Here is an 11,889-nt window from a genome sequence, read left to right as displayed (position 1 = left end):
ATGGAGGACACATTCACCATATTAGTCGCGAGCAGTTTTATTGTGATGTCATATGTATTGTTTGTTTGTTTTTTAACAACCTACAGCTCCATCATTAAAATCATTCGTTAATTCTGAGTACGTTCAGGAACTTTGGCAGTGGATCCTGTGGGCTGTGTGGGGTGGTCTTCCTTGTGTCTGGTTTGTTCCAGCTTATCCTGCGGATGCTTAATCAGATGGGACGGTTTGTAGTTTGTAGACGGTAATTTGGAGGAAATAAACATTTTCTTTTCTTTTTTTTGAGGTTGTAACATCAGGGCCTGCCATTTCAGTGGGAGGAGGCGGCCAGGTGGGTGCTTGGTCTGCGGTAAAATTAGGGCAGACTGACTGGCAGGACAGGTTTACCAGCAGCACAGTGCATTTTAACTGGATGATCAGAGTTATATGACTGACCTGTCACTTTTCTTTGATGGTTACATTTTTATGATTTTGTCCATTTTGTCCAGGTTAAAACACTTTTAGTGATGAAACTTACAGCGTTCAGGCTGTAAGCTACAGTAAAATGAAGGATTGAGTGATTTGATGGCACGGCCTTCAGAAAGATGAGCACTTTTAGACTGCATATTTTTATATTTTCATATTAAAAAACCTGAAAAAAAAAAACAAATGTCATGCAATTTACTTACAAAACAGAAACAGTAACATTCCTTTCCACCACGTAATAAAGCATCTATTTTGTGCTTATTAAACACCTTTCTCTCCATTTACCAGCTTTGTTAAATTCAACACGAGCTCTTTTCTGGGCACATCTGTAAAACGAAGCAGGAACTTGAAAAGAAGCGATTAATTTTGTACCAAAGCTACGCCTACAGCACTCAGCAGTACGAGTTTTGAGCAGCCCTTGAAGGAAGCTCAAAGTTCTCACAGTTTGTCTCGGTGAAGTTTGCGAAAAGCTGATATTTTTTGGGTTTCTTCCGTCTGGGGTTTTGCGTGTTTTTCGCCAGGTTTGATTTTATTGAGGATGTGAGTGAGCAGTGAGTCACAACGATGTAGAAACTTCATCGGTGACGTGACGTGACGGCGATTTCCTTGATTTTGTTGCTCAAATTGTTAACTTGTTTTGGAAGAAGTCTGACATGCAGCTCCTCCTCCCCGAAAACTCATCTAAACTTTGATTTTTCTCAACGAGCAGCGACTCCTTATCGTTTCTCTGTGTGGCAAACATGCGGGAAAAGTTGTCAGGTTATTTTGCCGCGGAGGAGAAACTTGTGCGTGGACAGAGCGGCTGGACTTCGGCGGCGGTCGCGGTTCTCCTGCTCGGGTTGTTCGCCTCGTCCTGCTGGGCAGAAGAAGCGTCCTGTCACGGGGCGTACGACCTCTACTTTGTTTTAGACAAGTAAGTGAAAACTGCAGGCAGAGCTGGTGAACTTTAGATGACTCCTGTCTGATCGCGCTGCAGCAGCATGCTAACTGCTTTGTGTTATGGACTTCTGTGTTTGCCTGTGGAGGAGGACGAGCCGGTGCACCCCTGGGATGTTGGTGGGATAGTTTGGTTAGGGTGGACAGGTTTTCTGCGACCTGATTAGGAATATGCGTTTTCAACATATCCTGTATTTTATGCAGACTGTGTATAAATTTGTGGCACTATAAGGTTTACATTGGGTTACTGTTACTGGCCGAAAAAACCACTCAGGTCTGCTGCGTTATGGAGATGAAGCGCTACAGCCAGGGCCTTACCTAAAGGGGGGGCAAAGGGTTGTTTAAAGTCTGATGGGACCCACTTGGTGCCTGCTTCTTGACTTTAGTTTCACTGAAAACTTTATGCACTCTACTCATTCCATTTATTTATCAATTATTTTTCACATTAAAAAATAAATAAATAAATCTACTTATATGTGATGCTGTTTTGCTTCTGAATGTCAGCTTTAGCTGATTTCTTATTTCCCAAGGGGGTCACATGGATTTCCATGTTAGAGTTGGCAGTTTTTGCAGGCGATGAAGCCTAAGTTTTAACATCCAAACGTGCAGTTTGGATGTTAAAACTGCACCTCTGCCTGAATCCCATCTGTTGACATCAGTGGCAGACCCCAGTCATGCTGATGTGGCTGACTGGGGTAAAAATGTGTTGTTACAGAAGTGGGGTTGGACAGGGGGAGGGAAACGTAACAAACTAAACCACTTTAAAAGCCATCGAGTTGTGATAAAAATGAATTTACATGTTATAGTTAACTATACAACTGAAACACAATAATCAACTGTGAAGTGATGGAGCTAACAGGGTCCAGTCCGGTCTCACACACACATCCACGCATGTTTTAAATTCATGTTTGCAAATAGAGAGCTAGGAGTCATCTAGTCTTTGCATCATAGATGTCATCCATCCTGGTAACATCTCCAACACTCAAGTTGTTTGGATGGGATTCAAACTGCATTTCTAACTATTGCTGAAGTTTGTGTGTGCGAAGCGACTGATGGATACAGTCAGCTCTAATGAAGCTTCCCTGTGCTTTGAATGTACTGTTGTTTTGCTAGAGCGCTTAAAGCTGTGCATGTAAAAGACCTTATCACTGAGGGTGATTACAAGTTTCATTTACCAAAACTCACAGTACAAAGAAGGAATGTGCATGGCAGCGTGCAAACTGATCACTCCTGGCACTTGCTTACTTTGGTGTTGTTATGGCTAGCTGGATATCTTTTAAATTCTTTGTAATCTGGTACAAGTGGAGACTGGTTCATATTCAAAGTGAATAAGCTGCCGGCACCAGTCTGTGTTCAGGTTTACTGATATCTCAAAAAAAAAACATCAGTGAGATCCTGGCAGGAATTTACTAGTGTGATAAAACCTACTTCAGTATCACTTTTTCTTTTTCCAGAAGTATAACAGTCTTTATTTTCTTGATACATTTAGGAGAAGACTACAGCAAGTCGGTGAAGTATAACAGGTTATATTTACTGTGTTAGCATCCTGTTCATTCTCACAACAGCAAATATGTCAGCCCTAACTGCAGCTTAAGAGTCATGTACATAGTTATGCAAGGCAAATTGCACAACAGTTTAAATGATGTATCACATGAATTACAGCATGACAAAGGATGATAGATTAGTAACTTCACCGTTTCTGTAGCTGCTGCATCACAGGGTTTTGGGTACCTTAAAAATTAGGCAGTGTGTAAAATCTCATTGCTAGATATCAGAGGTTTGCAGATTGCAATCAATAAGTTGTGTTTTCTTCCACCTCCCAATTCAAGTACATAATCCTAGTTATGGTGGTCACCAGTGTTGGTCAAGTTACTTGAAAAAAGTAATCAGTAACTAATTACTGATTACTTCCCCAAAAAAGTAATCTCTTACTTTACTGATTACTTATTTTCAAAAGTAATTAATTACTTAGTTACTTTTTAAAAACACGATTCACAACCTGAATAGGTGATAAAGCGATAGATCTTTCAGCCCAATTCTACTTTTTCTGCATAATCCATCATACAAAATGTAATCAAATGGAAAAGTATCTTTTTTAACTTGTTTTATCAGTTTTAATCTTTTAACTTTATGCATCAAGCAAAAATAAAATTATATGCACCATTCTCTGACTTGAATAAATTAGTTTAACATTTAAACCTATTTTCTGCACATTCCAGCACATAAAATAAAATATTTTGTGTGTTTACACTCAGTCTTTCAAATAGATGCAAGTAAAACACAGCAGAAAGTAAATAAAGTCAAAGACTAGCGGTCCTGTTGCTCTATTTTCACCTGTAAAGCAGGAGTGGGGTAGGCGGAGGTTTACCCTGGTGCAGGTGTGCCGCGGTCAGTTGAAGAATCCGCGAGTTTCTCTGTGAATTTCCCGTTACGTCGTTGCGCACTCGGTGCTTGTTTAGGGTTTTTTTTTTTCCGCTGTAAAAAGAAGTTTTCTTCCCACGCACAACGGACACTAATGTTTTTGTCACTTTTTATGGAATCAAACTCAAAGTAAGGTCAGTACTTCCACGCTTTAAACGCTGCACGCTCATACTCTCTCCGCACTCCATATATGATCCATTGTTGATCTGCAGACAGCTGTTGTCACGAACGTCGCACTCGCTTACGTCACTGTCATGAGACATTCTCGCAAAAAAATCACGGTTTTAGTAACGCAGTAACGCAGCGTTCCTACGGGAAAGTAACGGTAATCTAATTACCGTTTTTGCAATAGTAATCCCTTACTTTACTCGTTACTTGAAAAAAGTAATCAGATTACAGTAACGCGTTACAAGTAACACGTTACTGCCCATCTCTGGTGGTCACTGTAGGACAAGCATCTCTGACCCCCAGTCAACCGTAGTGACTGTCAGTCTGCTGTTTGTTTCGTCTGTCAGTATGCAAAACTGTAATATGCAAATATGTAAAGCTTTGTGAAAGAAGTCAGTGGAGCTCACTTTTGTCCAATGATTCAGGTTTTAAGATTAGGCTTCAAACTTTCCTTTTTGCTAAAGCATATAGTTAGGGTTGGATCAGGTGACCCTGAATCCTCCCTTAGTTATGCTGCAACAGATGTAAGCTGCTGGGGAATTCCCATGATGCACCATGTATTTCTTCCTCAGTCACCTTTCTCACTCACTATGTCTTAATAGACCTCTCTGCACTCAATCATCTTTTATCCTGTCTTCCTTCTCTCACCGGTCGCAGCAGATGGCCCCGCCCCTCTCCGAGCTTGGTTCTGCCGGAGGTTTCTTCCTGTTAAAAGGGAGTTTTATGTCGCCAAAGTGATTGCTCATAAGGGGTCATATGATCGTTGGTCTACCTTACAAAATAAAGCGCCTCGAGGCGACTGTTGTTGTGATTTGGTGCTGTATAAATAAAATTGAATTGATACTGAGGTGAGATGTTGTGAATATCCTGAACTTTTCTGTCAGTGACTGTGAGCCGGCTTTTCTGAAGTATTGGACTCGGATACTTAGCGAATAAACTCTCATACAGTGTGAGGATGTAATAGTCATTTACAGACATTTAGACTCAGCTGACATAATTTCACCTTATAACCAGCTGTTGTTGTTTAGCTGGCTTGTTGTCAGCTGCATGTCTAATCTCCTGTTAGTTTTCAGTGAAGCTTTAGTGTTAACTGTAACTAAAAAGTGGTAATGGAAATTGAGATTGCCTTGTAATGTAATGTGGAGCCTTCAGTTGGTCTGCAGCTGCAGGAACTTTGGATGCATTAAAAACAGCAGATGATGATTATAATGCGTTGGCAGTTTACAGTTTATGTCTCTGGAGATTTCATGACAGGACTTGAAAAAGGTCTCTGTTTAGCTGCTCGGCTGTAAAAAAGCTTTGATAAATGTTCGAGGCTAAGGTCAGATATTTGAAAAAAACTACAAGTGAACTGGAGATCAAGCCGGGGCTGTGACCGCTCAAGTGAAGGATACTCTAGGCTGTGTCTTGGTTACGTGGTGTACTGCTGTGCTTCGTGGTTGCATGTGGTGAAGCGAGTACTGTGACAAACTCGTACCACCACACAAGCGTTACCGTGACCTCATCCAAATTTGAGCAAGTAGTTTCGCACCCTGAACGTTAACCAGACTTTAACCATAATATTTATGGTATGTTTAAAGAGCACAGTTGGTAACAGGTCAGTAACATGTCATGGGCTTTTTATAATGTTATCATTCTGGGAAATGCTGAAATGTTGAGAAGATGAAGAATGAAGGTTTCTCAACTGTTGCTGTATTGTTTCATTGTTTCAGTATCCATAGCAACAGCTATCTGACATGACAGCAGAGCATCTTCTAATCAATTAATTAATGTCTTTTAATCATTGATTAAAGTCTTGACTTAAGTCTTTTTTATGTGACAGCATTAACTAGTGTGAGTTTTACACATATAAGCTTTCTAATCCTCGAATACCATTGAAACCACCCTTATGGTGCACCGACAAACCCAGCGCAAGCAGCTTCCAGCAGATGTTGATGCTGTATTACTTCCTGTCTTTCGCACTCTCACAGCCCTGCTGCAGACATCACACATGCAGAGACTTCACAGCCACATTCAGTTCAGCAAAACTGCTTTGCAGAAGTAGTGCCATGCAAAAAGACCTCCTGTATACGAAGGAGAGTTTACAGCCTTGACAGCAACTGTTTTTAATCCCATCCTCCCACGGCTTGGACATGTGCCATCGTGCTGAGTTGAAACACTGCTCGCCTGGCCCTTTTGTGTTTGACCCACCCTGCCCTGGATAAAATTGTATAATTACAGGATGATGACCAAGGTTTTTTGGCACAATTATGACAGCGTGCACACATCTTTGCTTGTTCAGCATTTCTTTTTTATAAATTTGCCAAATGCGTTGGATTTACAAATGCAAGTTTAAATGTAACAGGTCTGAACTTTACTGTTTGTTACTTGTCAGCTTGCAGCATCTCTAAGTTTACTTTATCTCTGCAGCTATGATGGCTCTACTTCAGGATTTCCTGGTTGAACTGATAAGACTGCTGTAATGTTTGCGGCAGCAATCACTGCCTTACCTTTTTTCTTTCAAAACCCTTTTCAGAGCATCTGTCAGTCACACAGTAACACAAATCCTAATCCTTTTGGACTCTATTAGGGAACCAACATTTACAAGTGAGCTTCCTGTTTTATAAACTAGCAGTTGAGTCCAAAAACCGATCGGGAAAGTGTTTACTGAAAGTACAGAGCAAGAGAACTGAGAGCTACTTTCCCATAGACTTCCAGTAGTGCAGTCACCACTGCAGGCCATTAGATAGAATGGTTGGTGGCACTTCTGCACTAGCTTCACTTTTTAGCCTCACTTGTCATCTTTTTCCATTCACACTTGGCAACCAACCTGTACATCCACAGTGTGACGTCAAAGAAAAGCAAACACTGATTGAAATGGTTTCTAACAGTGGATAGAGCACACTCCACCTGGAGCTGTATTAGCCTTAAAGATTTATGAACATAAAATTCAAGTATTTCCAGGCTGTTAAATCATTCTGAGATAGTTTATTTAAAATGGAGGATAGCTCAACACTATGAGAGCGACCTCTGCAAACTCCAAAAGCAAGAAAATTCTTGCAAAAGATGCAACAACATACCAGCTAATCAAAACAGGTTGAAGGAGGAGATACTATCAGCTAATGACTCTGCAGCGCTCGCTAGTTAGACTCCATATCACAGGAAGAGCAAACAGTAGATGTGTCTGTGAAGGTTCTCAGTCATCCAGGTCATCGTAGTCAAAGGAGCTTGCAAAGAAACGCGTCTGGACTTCTTTAAGTTACTTGAAGACGTTTCACCTCTCATCCGAGAAGCTTCTTCAGTTCTAAGGTCAAATGGTGGAGAGTCCCAGATATAAACCTAGTGGGAGTATCCCCCCACAGAGGGACAAAAGGACCCCCTGATGATCCTCTAATCGCCTGAGCCAAGGTGTGAAACTGGGTGTGGGTCCCAATCAGCCAGAGTTTCGGGTAGATGGAGTAGATGGAAACAGTAGATGGAAATTACTGATTTGGTGAAAAAGCAGAGTTAGCTGGTTTAAAAGCTCGACCCAAGATAAAACATCTCACTTTTTTGAGTTTTGTTGCATGACAGTATTGTGCAGGTCCTGATGAGTTATAATGTTAAGTTACTTTATTCTTTGTCTTGATGCATGCTCAATCATCCAGGTTAGTAAATCCCAAAAGTTGATTCTGTTCATCTGGACGCAGCGTTTTGTGGGAGAAACGTTTCGTCACTCATCCAGGTGACTTCTTCAGTCTCAGCTGACTGCAGGTTTCCAATCTTATAAACAGTACATTTGCATAACGACTGAAACCAGCCCACTGAAGGAACAATGGGCTGGGAGGTCAGTTCCTTAATCTTAATTATGCAAATTCTCATGACCATTGACCAAAGAGCACTGATCAATGGCCATGAGTACCATTCACAGAGAGTTGGGGAATGGCTGCAATCACAGCATTGTAAGATGGCGAAAGATGTACCCTTAGGCCCCCTCCTCGATTCAGAGATGGTCTTTCCCTTTTCACGTAAATGGCCTCCTTGACTCCGCGCTCAAACCAGCGTTCCTCCCTGTCCAGGATGTTACATCCTCATCATTGATCAGTGGGCTGGTTTCAGTCATTATGCAAATGTACTGTTTATAAGATTGGGGAAACCTGCAGTCAGCTGAGACTGAAGAAGTCACCTGGATGAGTGACGAAACGTTTCTTCCACTGAAAACGCTGCGTCCAGATGAACAGAATCAACTTTTGGGATTTACGTACCTGGATGATTGAGCATGCATCAAGACATGCAAATTAATCTTGTGAAATTTGGCACCAGTTTATAAGAGCAAACCCAAATGTTAATACACCAAACAGAAAACACTCAGAATAAGATGTCTTTATTGTTATGAACACATAAGTAGATTAAGTTGGGAGCTTCATGCAAATAAACATTCAAAATTGCTCATTATAATTTTTATAAAACCAAAAATGACAACAACTTAAAACATGTTTGTTTTCTCCAGCCAGTTATGAGTTATTAAACCCGAGCATCGCACTAAACAAAGATGATGACATTGAGATCCTCCAGAGGTGATTCTCATCCCTTTAACTATTAAACCAATGTTTAGCCACAAAGAACTCACTTAATTATATGCAGAGTCACCAGCGTTGTCAAAGTAGAGTAAAACTCTTCTTTATTCTTGCCTCTTTCCTCCGCTGTGTGACCTTGTCTATGGGCAGCAGGGAGGAGAAAGAGGTGGCATGAAAGATGAGCCTCCTAACGGTCAAACTCTTCTTTTTTATGTTCTCCGTACATACATAGAATTGTAATTATTGGTTTAATTACCTCTTTGTCGTTACATCAAGGGCACATTTTACACACTTCGTTCAATGTGGTCAGACCGACTTACTGAGGGGTGAGAGGGGCCAAGGGCTATAGGTTCACACCCACCTTGGAAAATTTATGTGTCGTTTTTGGCAATTACCAACTCTTAATTAGTTTTAATGAGACAAAGACAGTAGAACAAGCACTCGCACCTTATTCCATCTTTCTCTGCACTTCTTGTAGAGCTCGTCTGTGTAACGAAAGGTTGCAGAAGTGGGCCTGTCAGACATCGGAGAACTCCCGTGTTACTAAACTGCACAAATTAACTGGATTAAGTTAAACTGCATTTTGTTGCCTCAACCTCTACCCGGTAACTTCCTGTTAAATTTCAGATCTGTTGGCCAAGTACATTTGTAGAGAGGCAAGCCTCGTGTGAACGTTCGAGGATTCTAACAGCTGAAGTGGCTGCTGTAGTACACAGACTTTGCACAATTATCCAGCATGTGGCTGGTGTTAAATGTCCAACTGTGGTTGTGGTACAAAGCACAAATACTGTACAGTATTTTACTCCCCAGCACACAATCTGCTGCAACTGATGAGCTGTGAGCTGACTGTTGTTTTCTTGTTTTCAGGTCTGGAAGCGTTGCTAATGACTGGCGTGAGATATATTCCTTTGTGAAGAACCTTACTGACCGGTTTGTGAGGCAAGTATGATATTTTCCTGTTTTCTCATATCTCACGGATGTTTAAAAAGAAAGAGGAATAAGTTGGGGAAAATGGAAGAAGGCCTTTTCTTCTGTTTTACATCTGTTTGACATCAGCATGGCAGTTTTATGGGATAAATGTCTATCACTCAAGCGCTCACACCGTTACTTTCAGCCAGTTGCACAGATTTAAATGACTTCCCACCTGTTTTACAAACTATCATTGTGCAGAATCTACGGCATCCGTCGTGCACATAATTCATTAAAAAGACAAAACGGCAGAAACCGGCTTGAAACGTTCAGCTTGCATAACGTTTGAGTCAAACGGCGCCTGCCAGCACAGTACAGACGGTAGCGACCCAGCCAGAATGAAGTGGTTGGTTGAAGAAAATAGCAAAGGCACCAGGTGGGAGTGGGTGGCAGAGAGGAGCAGTCTTCTGGGCTGTGAGAATGGCCATTTGCACCGGGGGGGTCCGGCTCCACACTTATCCCCTGCTTCCACCACAGAACGGCTGACAGGCAGACAATGTACAGTAAAGCAAAAGAACACTGGAAGGCGATGAGGACAATCTGCTAAACAATGCTCGCTCACCAAGAGCACTTCTGTTCCGCCATGTGGAGCAAACTGGACTACTTCATCACCCCCCTCTCCACCATTCTCAAAGAAAAAAAAAACCCAACACCACCCTCTGATTTGTCCTTGGCATCAACTGCGTCTTTATCCCAAGTCTTTCTTAGAAATAAGAAAAGATCCCAGTACTGCTAAAGAGGTAACAAATAACATCTTAAGCTCCAGTGAAAACCTAAAGTTCGACGTTAAGTCACCACCCACGATTTCTCATCCGTGACTTGCGTGCGGTTAGTTTTTAGTCCACATATGAGTCCCGAAACTTGCAGACAGGATGTGGATGTATACGGCTGCTACCGCTCCCTGCCAAATCTGGCCGTGTGGCTTAAAGATTGTGCTATTTTTGCGGGGGAGGATCGCGACTGGGCCATGTGTCATGTGGGTGAGAAATATCAGCACCTCTCCTTATGCTCTGAAGGCTTCAGATCTCTGAAGGAAACACTTAATTATCTGAAGTTTAACTCGCTCTGTGGGATGGCATCCGTGTGCTTTCTGTCTGTAGCAGAGGTGTGAAGTAACCGAGTGCATGTAATCGAGTATTCACCAGAGTATTGTTTAAGCGACGCAGAAGTATCCTTACTTTAGTTACTTATAGCATCCTGTGATTTCATGGTTACACGATGTTTTTCACCCTAAATTGTGTCGCTGATTGGAATCCACATATGACGAGGACGATCGCGTCGCTGTTACCTTTATGATTGCGCAGGATAAAAACTTTAAGGTCAAGCTTGCAGTGTAAGAGGATTCTGTCTTTCAGTTGACTTGGACGTTTCGCTCTGTAGCTTGCAGTTTGTCTGTGGTCTGGTCTTCTTTACACCATCAAACACTTGATGCTTGAAAAGTTAAACTGTAGGACACCAGCCTCACGCTGACACGTCTGTTTTTCCAGCACTTCTTTATTCTAATTTAACAGGAAAATGTGTTACAGTGAACGCCACCTTTAGCATGAAAGTCTCTCAATGCGGTCACTTCTCAAACCCACTTCCTTGTAATCATATTTTTAGGTGGCTGTTGGCAGAAATATTTGTTTCGTCACTAGTATTTTTAAAATAAAAAAATCCCTTGTTCTCTAAAGGTTTAGTGTATATTTAATTTGCCTGCTCAATATTTCGTGCTCCTTTTAACCGACGACCCATCACGCCCTTGTGATTGATTTCAGTATTCTAGTGAGGATGAGTGAAAACGTGTCACGCCCTGCTGCTGGTTACTTAAAGCATCTTTGGATTTTAGTTTGTTAACTGAATTTTATAGTGAAACCTTACTGAAGAAATGCACTTGTAGTTTATGTTGGCTTAAATAAAAATATTAAGAAATCATTGTTTTATAATATTAAAACTAAATAATTCCCCCAGTGCTCGTCAGATCTTTTCATTTTTTAAATCCAGCTTAGTCAGAGCTTATATCTATATATGAAAATATGGAATTTTATATATTCTATTTCATTCATTTCTCATTTTATGTCTTTTATTACAGTTCTAATGTAATTTTATTACCCCCAGTTTTGGGGAATGTCACCATAGCCATGTCTTCGTCCCTGCGTCGGTGTGTACAGGACTCAGAAACCAGCCATGTTTGTTTAAAAAAATTAATTATTAATAATTCATGAGCCGGCGAGCGAGTGTTCGGAGATGACAGAGCGGTACTGAATGTAAACAGCGCTGGCTGTACTGCGAACACTTGACGCCACACTGTTTGGTCAGACACACATCAAAGTGTCCAACGTGTCGTTTAACACCCTTAAAAAGTCACAGGTACAAAATATATAGATTCTATACTATATTTGCGCCTGTGAATGTGTGC

The 11,889-nt window shown here is 41.3% G+C and overlaps 1 protein-coding gene across 3 annotated transcripts in view; it reads left to right on the top strand.

Annotated features, from left to right (window-relative positions):
- The first annotated feature begins 865 nt into the window (after window positions 1-865).
- Window positions 866-11,889, top strand: part of antxr2a (ANTXR cell adhesion molecule 2a) — an 83,826-nt gene continuing 72,802 nt past the window's right edge. The window contains exons 1-2 of one of the 3 annotated variants that reach the window (XM_084945180.1): window positions 866-1,375; window positions 9,390-9,461. In XM_084945180.1, the coding sequence (XP_084801306.1) occupies window positions 1,203-1,375; window positions 9,390-9,461 (245 nt within the window). In that variant the 5' untranslated portion in view covers window positions 866-1,202. Of the gene's footprint in view, window positions 1,376-9,389; window positions 9,462-9,482; window positions 10,472-11,889 lie in introns of those variants that run through there. The other 2 variants (XM_084945181.1, XM_084945182.1) reach the window with 2 other exon arrangements.

Source organism: Perissodus microlepis, chromosome 12, assembly GCF_051167445.1.
Source record: "Perissodus microlepis isolate ML-2025 ecotype Zambia chromosome 12, ASM5116744v1, whole genome shotgun sequence".
Classification (NCBI taxonomy): Eukaryota; Metazoa; Chordata; class Actinopteri; order Cichliformes; family Cichlidae; genus Perissodus; species Perissodus microlepis.
The sequence above is the reverse complement of the archived record's forward strand: the minus strand, read 5'-3'. Positions and strand labels throughout refer to the sequence as shown.